Source organism: Dermacentor silvarum, chromosome 2, assembly GCF_013339745.2.
Source record: "Dermacentor silvarum isolate Dsil-2018 chromosome 2, BIME_Dsil_1.4, whole genome shotgun sequence".
Lineage (NCBI taxonomy): Eukaryota > Metazoa > Arthropoda > Arachnida > Ixodida > Ixodidae > Dermacentor > Dermacentor silvarum.
Genome location: NC_051155.1, coordinates 120,644,685 through 120,665,378, shown reverse-complemented (window position 1 = coordinate 120,665,378; position 20,694 = coordinate 120,644,685). Strand labels below are relative to the sequence as shown.

Sequence of the window (20,694 nt, the reverse complement as noted above, 5' to 3'; positions counted from 1 at the left end):
GACCACACGAACCTTCGCTCGTTGTGGCGATCGCGCTTCCCCACGCAGGAGTGGGGAAAAGCACAAAAGCGCCACCGCTTCAAACTCTTCGCGTCCAGTCGTGGCCTCCACGCTGTCCAGCGCCGCATCCACGCCTCCGCACCAAAAGAGAAAGGGTGAAAGTGCGTGACTGCGTGCTGTTCTCTTTCGCGGCCGTTGGTGGGGTGGCATTTATTCGTATCAACCGACGTGGGTCGAAAATCGATTCATAACAACCGTTCTCTAGCACGTTGCAAAGTAATGGGGCTCGGACGGGACCACAGAAAAATTAGAATCATCCGGAAATTCGTATTAGTCGTCATCGTATCATCGAGATTCCACTGTATAATAAAAATGGGGTTTAACATCCTGAAGAAAAATAGGGCAATGAGGACGTTGTAGTAGCAAGCTCTGGGTCAACTTAGACCACCAGGTAATCTTTAACATACACCTAAGTGTCCCATCGACATGAATGTTCTTGCATTCTATCGCAACTGGAATGCGGCTGTAGCGGTCGAAAACTGAACCCATGACCTCCTGCTTAGCCGCAGCAAGTCACGGTGACTAAGCCACCCCAGAAGGTATTTTCACACAGAAATGCTACCCGAATATGAGCAAGAACTCTATGCTCATTAGGGAATGTTCAATTCACAAATGCATTCAAACACGAAACTGCTCAAGACCATTACTCAAAAGTAACAAAAAAGAAAACATAAGACAAGTGAGAAAGATCAGCTCTAGCATAACATGTGCCCTGGGAGCACATGAGCCTGGCATGCAGCCTTATGGAGTACAAAATCCTGACTACAGCTAACTTTAAATTTAGTTGCCGTATAGGCCTCTGGTATTTTTTTCAATGCCAGCTCAATGACACCAAATCGATCACTTAGAGGGCACCGCCTTCCCACTAGTTGGTCGCAGTTTATGGGGCAAGGTTAGAGTTACATCAACCTCCTTTCATCATACGTCTTGCAGAAGCGAAGGAGTGGGCATGGAGCGATAACAGCATGGATGCAAGTTGTCTGCACTCTAGCAACACAAAAGGTACAATATAACTGGGAATGTGGTGCCGCCACAATGGACCACTAACTTTCATACATTACAGAACGACTGGGCAGGCATTATAAAATATACAGAAGGCTACGGTCGAGCTCTCGTCTTCAGTGTCATGGCACTGGCTGTACTTAGCGGCAGCTCTCCATGGCACCGAGACTTCTACTTCGCAATAAAAAAGCTGACGCACCCTCTCATCCGGAGAGTCTTCGTCATCCTCTCCGTCTGACCAGACCCAGTCGCCCGTCTCTGTCCGGTGCAGCCGGCCGCTTGTGCCAGGAACTCGTCTACAGTTTTTAAGCTGCAAAGTGCATTCGACAAATAAAATGTGCAAGACCACCTGCGTGCAATGCCTGCCGTAAAAAGACAAAGAAATAGAAAGCAAAAAAAAAAAAAAGAAAAAAAGGAAAACCGCAGCACACTAAATCAGCAGTGTGATAACAGCCACCTGCCCAACTACGAAGACACATTCAACGACGACCATCATTCATGCTCTAACTCAAGCACTTGTCCCTGCAATTCCAGACCAGGAAGCTTTCACAGTGGAAAAGTGGAAAACAGTGCAAGATGGGCAAAGGAAGTACACAGGCACAAACTATTTCCCAGAACACTGAAAAATAGCCTAATACAACACACTGATTTTTGAGATATAGCTTTCTCGACTCCAACACACAGCCGAGTTGAGAGTTACCACATATACTGTCTACTTCCCTTGTCCACCTGTGTTTTATCATTTTCCAGTGTGAACATGCACCAACTTGCCGACTCGCCACTTCTACGCCGAATAGCTTGCCTTACGCAACATTCGGAGCTGTACTACAAAATACAACACAAAATGTTTTGCCCACACACTGGGCTTGCAGCACAGAAAAAAATTAAGGCAACTCTATGCCTTCTACAGCACTCAGTGTAATTCCCAACGCAACCAGGATGCTAGAACACTTAGTATATGCTTCAACACAGTGCAACTACGGCAGCTACGGGAGACTTCCTAAAACTCAACATCATTGTTACGTTGTGCTGTTTATGAACAGTGAAGAACTAAGTAAAGGTAATCCATAGAAGAACGGCTTACAGAAGTTTGTTTGACAAACACTGCTTTTCTCTATAATGAGAGGCCAAAGTGAGTGTACCCATACATGATCACTAACTTTCTTACCAACCCGACCAGAACTCAGCACTCTTGGTGGCGATAGCTGTAAACACAGTCAAGTTGCACTATATTAATGACACTTATGTACTGTTTTATTTTAAGATTTAAGAGCAAGCTTTTATACCACATAAAGGGGCCCTGAAATGGTTCGGACAAACTTTGTAGACGCGTAGGGTACAGCTACAGTAAAACATTCACACCACAATTTGTGTGAAGCGTCTCAATTAAGACAGCTACGGGCGGTTACAATTTATCCCCCTCCATAGCCATGCTTTTTCTCCTCAACTCGTTTTGCTGAGTGATCTGGGCTAAGCTCCGCCTTCACTGGCTCTGCATTACGATGGGATGTCGTGTCGTCTACTTCCGGTTATCACTTCCGGTTGTCTCGGAGCCAGCGCGCGAAGCCTCTCCTACCTGCCTGCCAGCAGCCTGGTAGTTGATCCCAAGCGAAAGCAGCGTGCGTTGCGAGCATTTTGTCACAGCGCCGAGCGTGTCCGGTATTCCGGTAACCACAGGCGAGCTGGGCGTATTGACGGATGGGTGGAGGCGTAAACCAAAGCCCCTCCCTCCATACTACTATTGCTCTGATGAAGGAGCTTTAGCGTAGACGTACGGGAGCGAATTGATCAGTCTGCATGGTCCAGCCACCTGGTGGCGCAGAGCTTAACCAGCCAAAGAGCTAATATTGCTGCAACCATGTGTAAAACATTCTAAACATTTAGAAAACAATGTGTTCACAATTACGCTCCAGCCAAAAGTTTACACCAGCAGCAAAGTAGAATGCACATCATTACTGCTATATTAGTTCTGTGTTTGGTTGAGCCCTTCGCCACCAGGTGGCTGCGCTGTGCAAGCCATTCATGTTTGCACCTCCACTCATCCCGTAAAATAATCAGGCCCAGTCCCAGTACACTTGCGTTTACCCGAATACCGGACACGAGAAACACTACTGTGGTGGTAATCCTCCGGCGTAACAAGGGTGAACCATGGTGCTCGCGAAAAGAAAGATCAAGACCAACACTGACTGTGCAGCTCTTGTGAAGACAGAAGCACGTTGTAACACAAGCAGGCAACACTTGCTGTGTGCCGGAAGTGCTGAGTGTAGTGATAAATTGGCCATGTGCATTCTCTTTCTGTTACTTTCTTTTTTATGAAACAAATGAACTAACATTCCAACTATTACAAACAACATTTGTTCACCATAAAGTTGGAAAAATTATCGATGACACGCTCTGGGCAGCCAACCAGATAGCTCGGCTTACTGGCATCATATGGTCACCTCGAGTCACTTGGTCAGGGGTGGCTGAAAACTCAGCCGATTGGCGTGCTGCGATCGGTAGTGATGTGCCATTTTAAAACCTTATAATAAATTACCCGCTTTACGCGGAGCACTTAGATCCGTCAATTAATGATCAGAAGGACCTACTCGAACCACTCAATACGTTTCTAGAAAATTGTCAAAATCATTTCAGGGTCCCCTTAAGGCTAGATTATATTCATGCTATGTGAACCGACAATGGCTGATTCACCAATATCTTGGCAGAACATTATTGTTCCATTATTCGTGTATTAACTTGTTGGAGGGAAACCATCGGGCTTCAGGCTCACCTTCTGCGCTCGAAGCTCTATTGTGGGAGCACATGTCAACAGTGTCTGCATCAGGTACTTCTTGTCCTGAAAAAAAAAAGGAAATGAGACATTGAGAGTCCATGCAAGCACTACCTCCTATGAGTGTTCATCCAATGTGATAAGCTATCATCCAATGTTCATCCAATGTGATAATTTTGGATGGAAGCATAGAGAGAACAAGTCCATTGGTACGTAGCGCCACCTCTTATGCTGAAAGTGACTGCAATTCAGTTACCCACAGGCTACATCCTCCATCCACCAATGCTTTAAAAAAAACAGTTGCTGTTGTTGTTGGAATGTGTCATCAGCATGATGTCACTGACTTTCTCTCGTCAACCGAACGATACCAGGAATAAACATTTTCCAGCGCCTCCAGTTTGCATGTTCAGGTGTGAAGACTACCAGAATATGGGTAGAATGCTCTAGTGGTGTTCAAATAAGCCTTGAAAAACAACTTCACACCAGTCACTCTTAGCAATATGGAGCATCCATTTCATGGCTATACGTCCTGCATAATTTTTTTTCCCCCTTCTGTATAAAAGCAAGTGCATTAGTCATCACAAATATTCAAAGGTGCCTTTGAAAATCTTTCAAAATGTGGAGTTTACACACTCTCTTTGCAATCTGTACATCGTTGGACTGAGAACACCAGTTCAGTTGTCTTGCACTTTCTTGTGACAGGGGCAGCCTAAATAGCCCTAAAGCATAACAACAATATGCCATTGTACTACGCCAATGAAATGCTAATGCATAAAATGGCTTTTACCATTAAAGGAAGTGTAATAACGAAGATAGCACAAGTGTCGCTGTGGTCGCATGGCTCCTGAAGTCAGGAAGACAAAGACAAAAGGATCAGTGTCACTAGTTTCCCCGCGCAGTCGCTTGGCTGGAACTGCTCGGGTGCTCTTTGCGCTGGACCTAACGTGACTGGGATTCCAATCACATTCCTTTCCAAGGCACCTTTGAATATTTGTGATGACTAATGCACTTGCTTTCATACAGAAGAGAAAAAAAGAAATTATGCAAGAGATATAGCCATGAAATGAATGCTCCATATGGCTAAGAGTGACTGGTGTGAGGTTGTTCTTCAATGCTTATCTGAGCACCACTAAAACTTTTTACCCATATTCTGGTAGTCATTACAGAAGCAATACAATTGCAAAGAGAAAGGCGTCATTTCAAATTTTGCATTCTACATGAAAATGTCTGGGTACTGGAAGCGGAGCGCATTTGTCAAAAATGACAAAAAAAGCTTCCAGCTTTACACAAAAAGCTTGTCTTGTTTCCAGTTGAAAATAATGTTGGCTGTTTTCCTGTCACGTACCTTTGCCTTCTTAAAGAATTGGTGCTTCAGTAACTCTGTTGCAGTAGGCCTGCAATGAGAAACAAAGAAATTGCAGCCATCAATATCCGAGAAACAAAAAAATTGCAGCCATCAATATCCGATTCTATTGCCATTCATGTTGATTGTAATTTGCTGATCATTACTCATGTCATTCTTTGTTATCTGTATGTTGCAATTTTATAGTGTGTATACCTTAGCGTCATTTGGTGTCTGTCAAGTGTGGCTACCGCTACAAAATTTATTCAGGGCTTGTGAAACAGTCAAGCCTGTCTAAAAAAAAAGTTTTTTCAATTTTTTTCAGTCTTAAATCGGTATTTTAACTGAATAAAAATGAACTTTGATTCAATATGATGTTGAAGCATGTGCAGTGCCTTTTTTGCAATACCTTTTTTGTACATAGCTGGCATGTAAGAACATGTACGTGTATATAAAGTTCTTTTACATTAAAGAAGCGAGTATATGTTTACATATAGTTGATTTTTGCACTAAAAAGGAATGCCACAGGCACACTGCCTTTTTTAAAGTCTGCATTAAAAAAAAATTCTGGGGTTCCACATGCCACCACCACAATATGATTATGAGGCACGCCGTAGTCGGGGACTCCGGAAATATCATCCACCTGGGCATCTTTAACGTGCCCCCAATGCACGGGACACAGGCATGTTTGCATTTGGTCCCCACCAAGACACGATTGCCATGGCCGGGATTTGATCCCGCAACCTCGTGCTTAGCAGCCTAACACCATAGCCATTAAGCCACCACGGCGGGTATTACTGCATTTTTTATTAACTGCCGTCGCATTATAATACTGCCCGAACGTATGAGACAGTAGCACTACTAAATTCACAACTACTGAAAAGTCTGAATTATGCCTTGCTGGGGAATGAAGAAACTGGCAATCACTGATCTTTAGATGAAATGAAAATGTCGTTTGCAGTTTTCACTATCACTTTCGGTGAAGTTGGGTTAAATCGAGGTTATCACACCAACAGAAAACTTCTGCCGAATTTGGCTAACTATTGGAGTATTAAAGGGATGCATCAAAGGCACACAGTTAACTAAATATCGTTTGCTCACGTCATTTTATAATGATTTGTGTCATTCCCGCTGATTAAACATGCGGGACATATTTTTTTTTCTACTGCTCTATGCTTTGTTTTGTAATTACATACACACTTATACAGGGTGTTTCATTTTAGCTATACCACATTTTTAAAGATTGCCTGTGGCAGATAGCACAATTATAATCCTTGATCTAAGCTACTTGATGAGGCTTCCATTACTTCGACGAAAAATGAAAATGCCCAATTGAATAATTAGCATAATTATGCTAATGAACCTTCTAATTCATTATTTTATGGCACATCTTTCAATCTACGAATTATAGCTGCCGAGTTCGCAAGGCGTATCCACTTGGAACGAATTCTGAAGACTGAAGCAGTTTCGAGATATTAATTTTTCAAGGTGTCCGACAAAATGCATGGGTGTTTCAGTTAACTTTGTGCTTCAATGCATAAAACAGCGTTTTTCTCAAAAAGTTAACTGGAACGTCCATGCATTTCGTCGGACACCTTGAAAGTTAATATCTCGAAACTGGTTCAGTCCTGAGAATTCGTTCTAAGTGGATACGCCTTGCGAACTCAGCAGCTATAATTCGTAAATTGAAAGATGTGCCGTAAAATAATTCAAAAGTTAATTAGCATAATTAAAATTATACGATTAGTCATTTTAATTTCTCGTGGAAGTAATGGCCACCTCATGGAGCAGTTTAGATCAAGGACTAAAATTGTAAAAAGTTTGGTGCAGCTAAAATGAAACACCCTGTACAGTGTAGACCGCTTATAACGTAAGTCGCCGGAGTCGCGAATATCCGCACTATAACCAAAGCAACAATTTTCAAGGCCCGCACATATGCAAAACATGTGCACCGAGCCGCCACGCGTATGCAACAGTTGAGGAATGCGGCTGGAACATTTGCATTCAATTTACAGTCGAATCTCGTTAATTCGAACCAAATCACGCGGCGGCGCCTCCGACCGGCATTGCTCTGGCACCACCATAGAGTAAATGTCACACGCGAAAACAAAAGAAATAGAAAGAAAGAAAGAAAGAAAAAAAGACGCGGCGGAAATTTCACCCTCTTTTAAATGGTAAGGTCGCCGATTCTGCGTTGCGCCGGAACATGCGTGACCGTGCCGATGTCTCAGCCACGCTACCGTAGCCAAGCGTAGAAAATGGCAATGAACCCTTCTTTCTCCTTTATGCGCTTCCTCTACTTTCTAGTCACGTGTTGACCTTGCACGCTGCGGCTACGGCGCAGAGGGAAGCAGCGGCGCTGTCCCATTTTGTATGGTATTCTGTGGCTGTCCCAGGCTGGCCAACGAAACTGCCCACGACAGCAAACGCCCACTTCCTGATAATAGCAGAAAACGAAACTTCGTGGAGCTGGCGCCAGGCCGACTGGAGCGGCGGCGGGCGCCCACGGCAACAGTCGAAAGTGAGGGAACTACGAGGGAGGGCGAGGGGAGCCAGCGAAGCGGCGGAGTTGCCGAGGCGAAATCCGCTTCCCGGCCGCCCTCCTCCCTCACATTCCACGGTCTCTGCGTGCGCCATTCGCCGTGCTGTGCCGGCGCCGCCTACTCCCTGAAGTTTCGTTTACTGCCGTTATCGTGAAGCGAGCGTTGGCCGGCCTTGGCAGTTTCGTCTCCCTCGCTCGCTATGCACGCCGTGATATTTTACGACTCGCACTCAAGATTCTGGTTGCAGCCTTACTGGCTGTTCGTTCGCACCCACGTGCCCTTCTCCACTTCGTCTCTCTTTCTTCCTCGAGCACTCCTTGGGGCGCCCGTTTGAGGGGTGCGTTCGCCGTCTCCGCTGACTTCCGAACTCCCAGGCAGCCGCACTGTAACCGGTATTTCGTTTCCCTCAACTGCACTATAAGCGATACGTGTATACATGGAGTGCTATGGGAAAATTAACGGGAGTCTGAAAAGACCGCACTATATCCGGTCCTGCACTATAAGCGGTTACGTTATAAGTGGTCTATACTGTATTTGTTGTTTGCCAAGGAAACCCTTGCTTTACAAGTTAAAGCGCTGCGTCATTCACTTCGTTCTTTAATCTAACAACTCTTATGCTGTCTTATCTAATCAAACGAAAAGCCAACAGCACACACACGCACCTCTTGGTGGGATCTTTCTGCAGACACTCGCTAATCATCTTGCGTATTGACTTGCCATAGTTTTTGTACTGGTCCTTGTCTTCCCCGACTATTTCCAACGTGGGTGGGTCATTTTGGAGCGTCAGCATCAGCACCTGTACGACAAAAAAGGAAGGAAGGTGTCAGGCAAGTGTGTAATCCAATCGTGCCTTGATTTTAATTATCATTTATTTATACGGTATCCTCAACCACAAGACATAAGAGGGGGAGGGTTACAATTTGTTAAAGAGTCATATATCAGCAGAAGTTCTTTGAGAATACATTTCAGCAATGTTTAGCAACATGGGTCAGGTAACAAGGGCTAAAAGACAACATTGGCTACAACATGACCACCATCAGCCTATTTTTAGGTGCACTGCAGGACGAAGGTCTATCCCACCGATCTCCAATTACCCATGTCTTGTACTAGCCTATTCCAGGTTTCGCCTGCAAATTTGCTTATTTCATCCCGTCGTGCACGACTATGCTTTCCTTCCCTTGGCATCTATTCTGTGACTCTTATAGACCACCGGTTCTCTGCCCTGTTTATTACATGACCTGCCCAGCTCCATTTTTTTCAAATAGTTGTTCGCACATAACAGCACCACCCCAAAACACTATTTGCATGTCGCTACAATTGCAGCAATCTTTCAGTGCTAGAAGGCTTGGCATGAAGAAAGTAAAATATTATACCTTGTACAATACACATAACTGAAAGAAGCTTTATGCAAAAGTGATAGATGCTCTCCCCCCCCCTGAAACAGATGTAAACTTTTCATTCCAGATGGAAGTGAAAAGTATGATTGGCTTTTGAAACAGTAACTACTATGTCAGGATTTTTTTCAGTAAGCCAGGAAATATAAATGAATGCATGAGACAATAATGAATGAATTCCTGCGCTTGCCTTCATGGGAGGATACTTGTGGTAAGGTGCAGTGCCCGTCACCAGCTCGATGGCTGTGATGCCGAAGCTCCAAATGTCAGCCTTGAAGTCGTACCCTGTGACCTATAGTGCCAAAAGTGCCCCAAAAAGACAGTTGCAGTCTCCAACGTAATTGAAGCTTCATTACAACACATGCAACAAAAGTAACAGGCCCAGATCACTTTATCAATCATGGCTTTGGTGGTTTCGAGTCAATTTTGTTGTACCTTCGAACAGCACCTGCAACATACTTGTTATTTTACAACGAACCGCTATCAACACCCCACTGGGCATCAACCCTGTCAGTCAACACTAACAATCCACAACAGAAAACCCTACTTGCTACCCGCCCTCCCTCTCACCCAGCACAATGAATGTGAAGCAAGATGAAAAAATGAAAGGTCAGGAAACAGCACCATGACAAGAAAAAGCAACAGCAAGGAGTGCATGAACGACCGCGGCCAGCAACAAGTAAAGATTGCTCGTTCCAGCTGCTCAATTGCTTGGTTCTGGATTTTTAAAACCCGTCGCCTGGAAGAACTTGGATTGACTAAACAATGGGACACCAGTTGGTTGAGTATGCAAAAGTAACCCACAGTGCCCCACTGCAGCGTTTCTCATAGCCCATGTGTTAATTGCTTCTGGATGTTGAGCCTCATAATTTATCTGGTTCATACGTGACGGCACCAAACATAAAACAAAATATGCACTAGCTGACAGTCTAAAAACTCCAAAATAAGTCTGGACTTGTTTAAAAACCACTCGAACTGCAGTGTGAGGGTCTTACATAAAAGCTAGAAAAATAATGCAGGCACTTCCGTGTTTTTTGACAATAGCAAAATTCCCCATATAGCTCTGCTTGCACTTCTCAGAACGGTATTCGAAGCATACAGTGTAGCTGAAATCAGCAACAACGATATCCTCAAACACGCCTCTTGTCTACACCACACTATTCCCGGCATAAGGACAACGCGCCAGGAGCACGGTTCTACTAACAGCAGCGCCATTTTTGCATCATCATGCAGAGAAATGGTGAACTAGACTTAATTGACACACCTACTCCTCTAGAACCCATAGTTTAACCATGCCCCTACTGCAATAATAACAAAAAATTTTGAAAAAGAAGGCTGTAAAAAAAAAAAAAAATCTAGGCATGTCACAACCTGTGTTATGCATATTGCATTACAACAGCACGCATTGCGGGAAAGTTCATACACGTGTCCCGAGTTCATACAACAGCGTCTCAGAGCCCCTTTTCTGTGAACCCGAGTAAGATGCGGGCACTGTCGGTGCCAATGTTGTCACCAATTACGTGGCACTAATCAGATGAGTGAAAACTAGGTGGTTAAGCAAGTGGCAAACCCTCTTTCTTACCTGCTCCATGACTTCGGGTGCCATCCAGCAGGGTGTGCCGACAAATGTGTGCCTGGACTTCTGCCTTGACAGGTCACCGCCAGTCGCAAGCCACGAGCTCACCCCAAAGTCTGGAAAAGGTCAGTCAAGGCCAGGGTTACAACAAGTTGCACATTAAACAAACAAACAAACAAGCACGAAATACTACAGTAAAATTTTAAAAAAGAACTGAAGTAAGCATGAAAGTGTTGCAAAAACATTTATACAGAATAGATTCAAAGTCAGGCTTGGCTAGTGTTTAATACAGTGGAAACAAACTGTGAACAATGAACTATAAAAACAAGTCGAAGCGTACACAACAAACTGTTTACGGAACAGAGAAACGATACACCCAGCTTGGCAGTGAGATTACAGTTTCCATTCCATTTCCAGTACAGTCTATAGCTTCGTTTACCTGCTGGTTAAAGTTGGTTTCCATCAAAGAAAATTTGTTCACCCGCATAGCCAAAACTCAAAGCCAGCCAGCTTCAAATTTGTTGTTGTTTAGGCAGCAGACATTTTGGCAATGTCCCTTTGGTAAGATACCACTAAAAATTCCAAGTTGCCCGATTCATACAGAAGAATAAAGCCAATGACCTCAGATCCCACCGCAGTGGCATGCATTTCAATGAGGACAATATTGCATGATGGTTCACCTTAACAATATTCCAATTCATGTCTAGTGTTTTCTACAAACGTATGACACACATGTAAATTTGAAAGCCCACATTGCACTTCTGAACTCTCTGCCACACTCAGAACCTTGTCTTTTTCCCTTGAGTGCTGTAATGATACGGTGGGACTAACTGTACCTTGTCTTATGGTATGGTACGACAGTTGTTGCTTAGCACTTTGTTGGCACTGTTATTTTTCAAGTCATGACTTGATTTATAACTTGCAGAGCTGCCAACCATAGAATTCCAAAAACACAACAGTGGAAGGCAAGAAATAGTACAATTCCGTGAAAGATACTAAAAATTATTTGATCATTCAATATGTTCACTGCTTATAAAGATTCACCGACTTTGTTCTGAAGGGATGCTGTAAACAGCCAGTCTGCTCTATATATGTAGTCACAGCAACAATGACCTGCATAGCCGACAGGCTGAAATGCTTATGAAGCTTAATAATGTAATATTCCCCTAGCGGGTGGGTCATCGTTTTACATTGGTTCTATTAGTTGATCTCAGTGCCATGCAGGTAGGTCCATATAACCAAGTGGGCCATAAAAAATTCACTCAGTGACTGCATCTTACGAAATTGGTTTTGTCCTCAACTGCAGAAATGAAAAATCATAAAATATTTGTGTCAATATGACAATCATAAACAAGCACTTAAAACTGGGCATATTACAATATAATCGTATAAGTTGGCAGGTATGAACTTGATTACCAATTAATGTACTTCTAAACAGATGTATAACTGTACCATCTTTTAAGGTTTCACTGATGCATTGCACCTTGTATATCATGCAGCACAAGTCTATAATGCCTCCAAAATATCCTTGTTTATTAATTTTGTAACCTCAACAATCAAATCCTCACGTAATGGAACTGTTTTTTCAGGATCTTACACTCAGGCTGGTTCTTCAAGTAAAGCTTTAGCTACACTTCGGTCTAAGAGCTGTAGCAGTGCAGTGTTGACTCCCAAGCCATTGCTGTTTTGTATTCTTCAACACAAAGCTGCAGTACCAGTAATACTAATACTAATGTACTCCACACATAATTGCAGTATGCAAGGTTACACTTTACTAAGCAGAGCTAGACAACGAGTAAGAGTTCAGTGCACTAAGGCACTTGGAAGACTGAGCGGGATCTTAACTAATCTCACTGCTGTCAAAGATATCAACTCTAGCTCGCATTTTCTCTGAAATATGATTCTTAGACCAAGGTCGAACCGTTAACTGCTTGCATCAAATGTATAGTAGAGAAAAATATACTCAAGGCCAAATTGATGAACCGTTGAGATGAGCACATGTGTTAAAAACTGTGAAGTGCTTCTGGAACCAAAGTAAAACAGCTGTCCCCACAATATGAAATAATCTATAGATTTCTGTGTTGTGCTTTGATACATTTTGTTCAGTAAACCACACACACACACATAAAAAAGTTCATCAGAAAGATCAGTTCATAAAACGCTTACCTGCAATCTGGACAGCACCATCCTCACCAAGCAGAATGTTTCCAGCTTTGATGTCTCTGCAAAAAATTGACAAGCAGATTTGTCTTTGTTCGAAGAAATGATGAAAAAACAAGCACTGATGTCCAAAATTCTGCATGATCACAACATTCCAGAACAGTGCCCTCACAGACTGGAAAGGTAACCATGCACCTGCCAAATTTCCTTCTTTTTTTAGTGGTAACCATGTCATGACAAGGACAGCAAGTTTGCAGTGTAATAATAATAATAATAATAATAATAATAATAATAATAATAATAAATAGACTCTCTCTTTTAACAAGTTTCACGTCAAGCTGCATCATAAATCACCAGAACTTTACATAAATGCATTCTATGCACAGAAGAAAAAAGAAAAAAAGAGGGAAAAGCTCTACCAATTTTAAGACACAAAACGTGGCAACAGTTACAAGTCGTCGAATGAAAATCCGTGACAGAATAAATAATTATACAAAAGCAACTTTGTACATATGCATGCCTTGTTTGTCAGAAACAGCCACTAGGGCCATGCAAAAACACGTGGACAGCATCACACCACCATGTGGAGCACTGTTGGCAGCTACCTGTGGATCTGGCCATTATTGTGGAAGTATTCGAGACCCTTGAGCACCTCCTTGAGAACTGTTGCAATGGTGGCTTCGTCAAAGACGCCATGCTTGCAGTCTTCTGTTTTCATCTTGTGTTTGATGATGTCCAGCAAGGAGCCTGCAAGGAGGCGTTGAAAATGTTAACTGACTGCCCTCTAAAGCACTGACGTAAGTGCACCCTCGAGCAATATGACAGGGCACATTACCAATTAGCAATCAAGAGGCCATAACTGCTCCACATATGTGCCGCATATAACAGTGGTCTCGGAGATTAAATGTTCGCGAAAAGCTACTAGGCACACATTGACATTGTCAAGTCCAAATGCACACATCACAAGTGATTTTTATTTGAAGACAAATTCAGTGTTCCCTCTAATATTGCCGACAAATGTATATACAGTCAATGCACCAAAGAAGCTGCTTCACCCATGTTAAACATGCTTGAAAGTTGGGCAAGCTGGTTTCCGTTCAATACAGTACACGAGGGTTCTTGCATTCCGCCTCCCAGCATAATGTGGCTGCAGAAGCCAGGAATGGAATATATGGCCTTGCGCTAAGTAGAGCACCAAATACTGTGACAGTGATGCTGCATTTGGAGACAAAATGTTGCAGCGGGTGGAAACGAGGAAAGCTGCCGGTACAGGATGGCCGAAATCAAGTGCCATCCTTGCTGACAGTGAAATCAACTGTCAGCCTTGAAGTGTCAGCCTTGAAGGCAAGTACTGTTCTGTGCAATATCATAGCACAAAGGCTCAGACTCACCACCAGACAGGAGCTTTATGACGAGCCAGAGCTCTTCCTTCACCACGAAAGAAGTATAGTAGGTGACCACATTTTCGTGGTGGCAGGCACTCATTGCTTGGATCTCTTTCTGCAAAGCATCAAGACAAAGCAAGAGGTGAGAACACTGAAACAAATGGCGTCATACATTGTGCTACCTACCCCCTTCAGGTGCTGTATGCGCACTTGTGCTCGCCAAGATAGTGCATCAAAACCAAAAGCTCTTATGAAAATAACAATGTTTAATATGTGCTTTGTATACCTTGAAACACTTCTGATTGGACCTGTGCGGCAAGCTTGAATAATATATAAAGTGTTTTAGTAAAACTAGTTTGAAGGTAGATGGCTGGGCATTCACTCTCGGTGTCAGTATGCTGCTTTCTGTCAATGTTTTTCACAACGTTTTACATCAGGAATATTTTTCAAGCGGGTAGATAGGCGCTTTCCATGTATTCTAGACATGAAAGAGTTGCTGTTTTAAAGTCTGACATTTCTAGCAAGAGTTTTTTCATGGAGTCCACATTCTGTTGACTTGATAAAACCCTGACTAAAGAATTAAAAACTCCCAAGTTACTTTTGCAGCTGCTTGCTGTTCATGCTGCTGAGGATGCAAGAAATTTAATGAAATTAAATTTTCAATACAGACTTAACTGGCAGCTGAAGAGGCTACCCGCAAAAAGAAAAAAAAAAAAAAGCCAACGAGCCACTGGCTATAGCCAAAGAAATATTTTAAAAAGATTTAATTCTTGGGTTTTATAGGTGCCAAAACCGCAATCTGATTATTAGACCCGTCGTAGTAGGGGGTGATCTAATAACCTCGTGCTTTACAAAGCACAATAGTCGCTAAGCAACCATGGTGAGTCTACTACAGCCAAGAGATGGGCACAAGGCAGCATGATTAGAACATGTCAGATTCAGTTAATATGCACTAAGCGACATCCTAAATGTCAATGACTAGGTGACAACCAACTAGCACTCTGCCACCTTATTAAAGAAACCTGAAGGCCCCATAACGCTCATATTTTGCAACATAGAGGAATATATGAGTTCTTTACATAGGTAACCCACACGATCATGTTGGATTATTTAGTATACGTGACGGGTTGTCTAAATGGGGCCAGTGTTACGATAACTGTCACCTTGAATTAAAATGCACTTTGCTTCCCTGAGCGTTGCTTAGTCAGTGTGGTGCTACAGACCAAAATGGTGTTACCCGAAACCAACGGCAACAATTGTTGGGCAATGAGCGCTGTGAATGCATATTAGCATTTTCACTGTTGTATGATGAAAAACACCCCTTAAGAAGCAGTGAAAAGTTGACAATTATATGTACTGAAACCTAGCTGACATGTTTATCATATTGAGTCCAGACAAGATAGCAGTAATTAGAACAGGATATCATGTACATATGGCACAAAAGGATTGATCAATAATGTAAATAAATAGATTGAAAGCCAAACATTTCTCTCTGGATGTTATGTCCACACTGCAACATCATAGACATCAGTGTGATTACAATGGTTCTGGTGAATTTTCACATATCTTGGCCCTTCTTACACGAGAAAAGTACGAAAAAAGGTAGCCAGGCTCGGCCTTTGCTTATGTTCAAAAGCAATCCAATCCTCCTCCATTGGTAAACAATTAACCAGTGCATATCAGATGCTGCCAAAATTTACAATATCACAGATAGCTGGTGCAGAAATTCCAAGGCCGCACTGTCACCAGTCCAATTTTGTTGTCTTTCGTGGCTTACTATGCCGCTGCTCATGGTTACAATTCCAGCAATGCAATCTCCAAATCGAGGTTAACAAAAGATTTACATTTAGTGAACTATTCAAATGCACCCAAGATGTTCAGATAACAAGGTCGTTGATGTATGTCACACTATGCACACTGGCTACGCCCACTAACCAGGAGTTCTTCCATGCTTGTGTTCCATTTTTCCAGGTTGATGCGCTTGATGGCACATTTCTCTTTCCTGGGCTTGCAGTACGCTGTGTGAACTGTGGCAGTGGCACCGACGCCTAAATGAGACACAAAAATAAATGCCACAATTTGTCAAAGACAGCACGAGACAAGCCCTTTTGCAAGTCTTTCCTGACTGGGTGAGATGAATACGTGGATCTGAGATACGAGGAAACAGACAACAAAGCCAGAGGAAATTAACTGTTGAGTTTATCTGAAATGTAGAAATAATAAGGGGAAATTACAGTAGCATAAAAGATAACTTGCCGCAGGTGGGAGCCGAGCCCACATCTTCCACATTACGTGTGCGGTGGGTTACCATTTAAGCTGTCATGGCAGCTATCCTCCCGTTTACTTTCTTGGGTATTGGCGTATATGTACAAGATCAACCCTGCGAGTGTTAGCCAGTGCCACTCATGGCCAAAGTGGTGAATGTGGAACATCCTATTAACCACAGGCATCATGAAGCATGTGAGCATTACTGACATGACTTAAGAAACCTCCCTGTCAGTGCTCTGGTCATTTCGATGCTTGGATCGCTATATTAATACTGCAAGTTCACAGAGACGCACAAAAGACAGATCATTGTGAGATTAAACTTTCAGCATTGAGAAATCGGAGCACCGCTTATGCCCATTTCAGGCTCGGTTCACAAATGACTATTCACTGTAGTAATATCCGTACACTGATGAATGAAACATTTGCAATGTCAATCTAGACAACATGTTATTGGTGCCATATCACTGATAAAATTTTCAGGCACGCATGTGTAGCCTACCAAAGTCATGTGGCCATCTATGTGCTCTTTTCCTCCCAAGAGAAAAAAAAAGCTACTTAGCAAGGAATTTTTTATTTAAACAAAAAGTTCCTCGACAGGAGCCCTTCCTGTTGGGCTAGTTGGTAAAACAAAGAAGAGGGGCGCAAATTAACACACAGAGAGATAATGTCATCGAGCATCTTGTGTGGTGTATTAGAACATATTGAAGGCCTTATAAAACAGTTGGTAGTGATGCTTGTTCTGTCTGCTTCGCCTCTGTGAATTAATGTTCGCCTTTCTTCTAACACGCAATTCCTTGACGGCTTTTCACCTTATCATGGGACAAGTACCCAGTGCTGCATGAACAAGCTTCAATTTCTCAGACACCAATAAGCATCGCACCATTCCAAGTACACAGGTCAGATGTTCCGCCAGTTCTTGAGACCCCCAATTGATGTACTTTTAAAACATATCCTGTAGCCTTAACTGTTGTGCTCTAGCCGAGGTTTTAAGGTGCAGTGTACACACTGCTCAGCGAATGAAATGTGAACATACAGTTTTCTGCACATTACACACCCTAAGTTGGTACAGTAGGTACCTTCTAGAATAAGCAGCTAGAATAAGCCAAGGGATATGAAGGTCATTGAGTGACCCCTACTTTTTGCTTTCTCAAGTCCAGCACAGGAATTGTTGCACCCAATTCGTTGACGACTACCGTGTACAGCGATTCAATTGCGAACAGTGGAGTGCGTGCTTTTACACAGCCCAGCGAAAAGAGACAAGCGCAAAGACGTATGACCAACTCCGATGTGTCACGGACACTGCTTGTGGCACCTCACAGCTGGTCGTACAACTCTGCAGCCTTTGCTTGTTGCTGGCTTGAGCAAGAACCATCCATTTTGCTGTTCGCATTTGAATCCCTGCACATGGTACATCTACCTCAGTGCAATGCTGCAGATTAAATTGTACTGGTAAAGCCACAGCACCAGGACACAAACGTCATCTGCCATACAGACACAGCAAATTGATCCCCCCCCAAGAATGGCAGAAGCAATCAGTACAAACATAGAGCACAGCCACAGTGATCGCAGCTGCAATCAAATAAAAGAAAGAACACTTGGTTGCCACACAATGTGATAGACAATGCACCGTACTAAAACACAAAATGTTGGACAGCTCGCTACATGTTGCTGACATAACAATGCACCTCATAAATTCAGCTCGTGTGCCTGGCAAGGGTCCAGAACAGCTCAGAATATCAAATTATGTGCAATATGCATTTACATAACAGCTGTATACTATCACGCACATACTGCCTGCCTCACAATTTGTAAATCTGGATTTGTTTCCCAAAACTTAACAAACAGGCCCTGCAAAAAGATCTCCAATTTAATAGCACATACAGCTGTTTCTCACTGAAACAAGCAACTTTCGAAATGGAGCATCTGCTTTAGCAAGTAAAACCAGCTTGCACTTTGGCTTAAGCATATTTAATGCAGTGAAAACCATGCAGGTTAACTACATTACGGAATGGTTAATGACTGGAACATTGAGCATGTTATGAATTCTTTTCCGTCTGTCTGTCTCGTACTACAAACGAATTCAGTGCGTTTCGTGGAAATGTTTAAAAATAGAAACTAATGGATAATAAGATGACTCAAGAGAAGTCCATGGCAATGACCTACTCACTATAACTTGGCTGGCGATCTGAGCCAACAATCTCTGTCCGATAACACGCGTTTGTCCTCTGCGCGGTCTTATCAGATAGGGAAAAAAAAAAAAGAGGGAATCCGAGACATCAACAATGCTTTACGTACACTCTTTTTTCCCTTAGTTTATCACAGACTGCAGGATTCCAGCGGGCGCTGAGGACAAATCGACGGTTTCATTCGCTGTTTCTCCTAGCCTGCGATGCCGCTGTGGCTTTGCTGACAGAACACCTATTCCCCAACGTAAGCGCGTAAGCAACGGCGGAAAAAGCGAAAGTCCAAGACAGCTTCTCAGTTTCTGAAGGAAACAGCTCAGCAGAGCATTCGCAGCGCAAATAAAAATAGCAACACCGGACCGGCGCAGCTATAGAGCACCCAAACGAAACAAAGTAAACACATACATCGACGGAATCAGAAATACGTCCGGATATGTAAACAATGCGGCGTGCGTGCGTGAAAAAGCCAGCGGCTCCGCGTAGAAGCTTACAGCGGAACGTGAACAATTTTTTCGTCAAGGTAAACTGCAGCACGACTCTCGCGCAGGCTCGACAGAGTCGCCCTCGAGAGCGCCCTGAACGAAGAAAAAAAGTCCCCTGTCGCTACGTTAGCAGCGCCGAAACAAGAGAATATTTCAGGCGCATTATTTCCAAGTCAGAAATAAGTGCTGAACACGCTCATTAACAGCTGGCGCGACGGCGAAGCTCCCTCGAGGAATGTGCTAGGAGAGGCCAAAAACCGAAAGGATGCGATTATGTATGAATGATAGAGCCGGCGTGCGTGAAGGCATTTCGCTGTGAGCCGGCAAAAGCGTCAGGCAGATGCTCACAGGGAAACCGTTAGCTCGGAAACAACTCGCGCTACTTCGCTCTTCGATAGGCGACAGCAGACGACGTGCCACGATCAACCGGCGTCTCAAAAAGCGAGGCCCGAGAACGATCTGGCAACGACTGGTTGGCGATACCGTTTCAAAGCAACGCGCTGACGTCCGAAGCAAAAGGGCCGGTGAGCAGGCGTTGGCGTCTACATCTCGCCCAGGTTATTGCGCGAGCGGCCGAAACGACGACTGTTACTCAGCGTCGACGTTGCTGCCAGGCTGCAAACTCATGCCGCACCGCGCAGCAGCCCGCACGTTCAAGTTTGCCGGCAGCACAGCGAAGAACGGCCGACCGCGCCGCAGAGTAAACAAACGCAGAATTAACGCACTGCCCGCTGCCATTACAGAAGGGGACGTTGAAGCTAGGCTTTCCGAACCAGTTAACCGAGCGACGACACTCACCGATGACTTCGCCGAGCTCGTAATTCTCCTTCAGGTTGGGCCACGAACTCGACGTGCAGCCCGCCTCCGCCATTTTGACAGCGAGAAGATCGGGAACGATGCTTCCCCGCCTAGCGGCCTGATCTCGAACTCGCTGCACATGGTTATTCGAGAGAGCGATGGCGGCCGACTCCCGGCGCCTGTACACTCCGGGAGAACCTTGGATCGGAATGCCGGCTTTTTCTGCCACGCGGGACGACCCTTTCCTGCAGAGAGAGATAAAAAAAAATAGTAAAAGAGACTCAATGGTGCGCTCTACCCATATGTGATGGTAACTAATAGAGCCCGTGCGATGGAGGAAAAAAATTAAATAGAAAACTGCAAAAGAACGAGAGAATGGCTTCCTGCTGATCTAACATTTATTCTGTTCACCAACGAACAATTGTGAATGGTATCGTTAGGCGCGCTGAAATGCTTGCAGGGTTTTGTTCGATTGTTCTAAACTGCTCTGCTTCATTCGACGAGCCGCCTTCCTGCCATTCTTTTTCTTATCGCGGAATATATGCGAACGTCCTTCGGACGCTTGTTGAAAGTCGGCGCGCGCTAGGCGTACTCCTTGCCATTTCGCTATCAACCCTTTCGTATGGCAATATTCTTTACTGTTTATATTTTCTGTGCTGAACTGCACTCCACGCGAGCAAACAGATACTTGCAATAAAACGGCGGTCGTTGTCGATAGAGAAACTGAAAGC

The 20,694-nt window shown here is 43.8% G+C and overlaps 1 protein-coding gene across 8 annotated transcripts in view; it reads right to left on the bottom strand.

The window, feature by feature from the left end:
* The window catches only part of LOC119441714 (serine/threonine-protein kinase OSR1-like), a 230,247-nt gene that overhangs the window by 15,260 nt on the left and 194,293 nt on the right, over positions 1 to 20,694 (bottom strand). For 7 of the 8 annotated variants that reach the window (XM_049661545.1, XM_037706310.2, XM_049661546.1 and 4 more), the window contains exons 2-12: positions 19,964 to 20,208; positions 16,168 to 16,280; positions 14,239 to 14,347; positions 13,453 to 13,594; positions 12,854 to 12,909; positions 10,694 to 10,803; positions 9,302 to 9,403; positions 8,380 to 8,513; positions 5,178 to 5,226; positions 3,833 to 3,898; positions 1,262 to 1,372 (exon numbers count right to left, since the gene is read on the bottom strand). In XM_049661545.1, coding sequence (XP_049517502.1) covers positions 1,262 to 1,372; positions 3,833 to 3,898; positions 5,178 to 5,226; positions 8,380 to 8,513; positions 9,302 to 9,403; positions 10,694 to 10,803; positions 12,854 to 12,909; positions 13,453 to 13,594; positions 14,239 to 14,347; positions 16,168 to 16,280; positions 19,964 to 20,208 — 1,237 coding nt within the window. The remainder of the gene's footprint in view (positions 1 to 1,261; positions 1,373 to 3,832; positions 3,899 to 5,177; positions 5,227 to 8,379; positions 8,514 to 9,301; positions 9,404 to 10,693; positions 10,804 to 12,853; positions 12,910 to 13,452; positions 13,595 to 14,238; positions 14,348 to 16,167; positions 16,281 to 19,963; positions 20,209 to 20,694) is intronic. The other variant, XM_037706314.2, reaches the window with a different exon arrangement.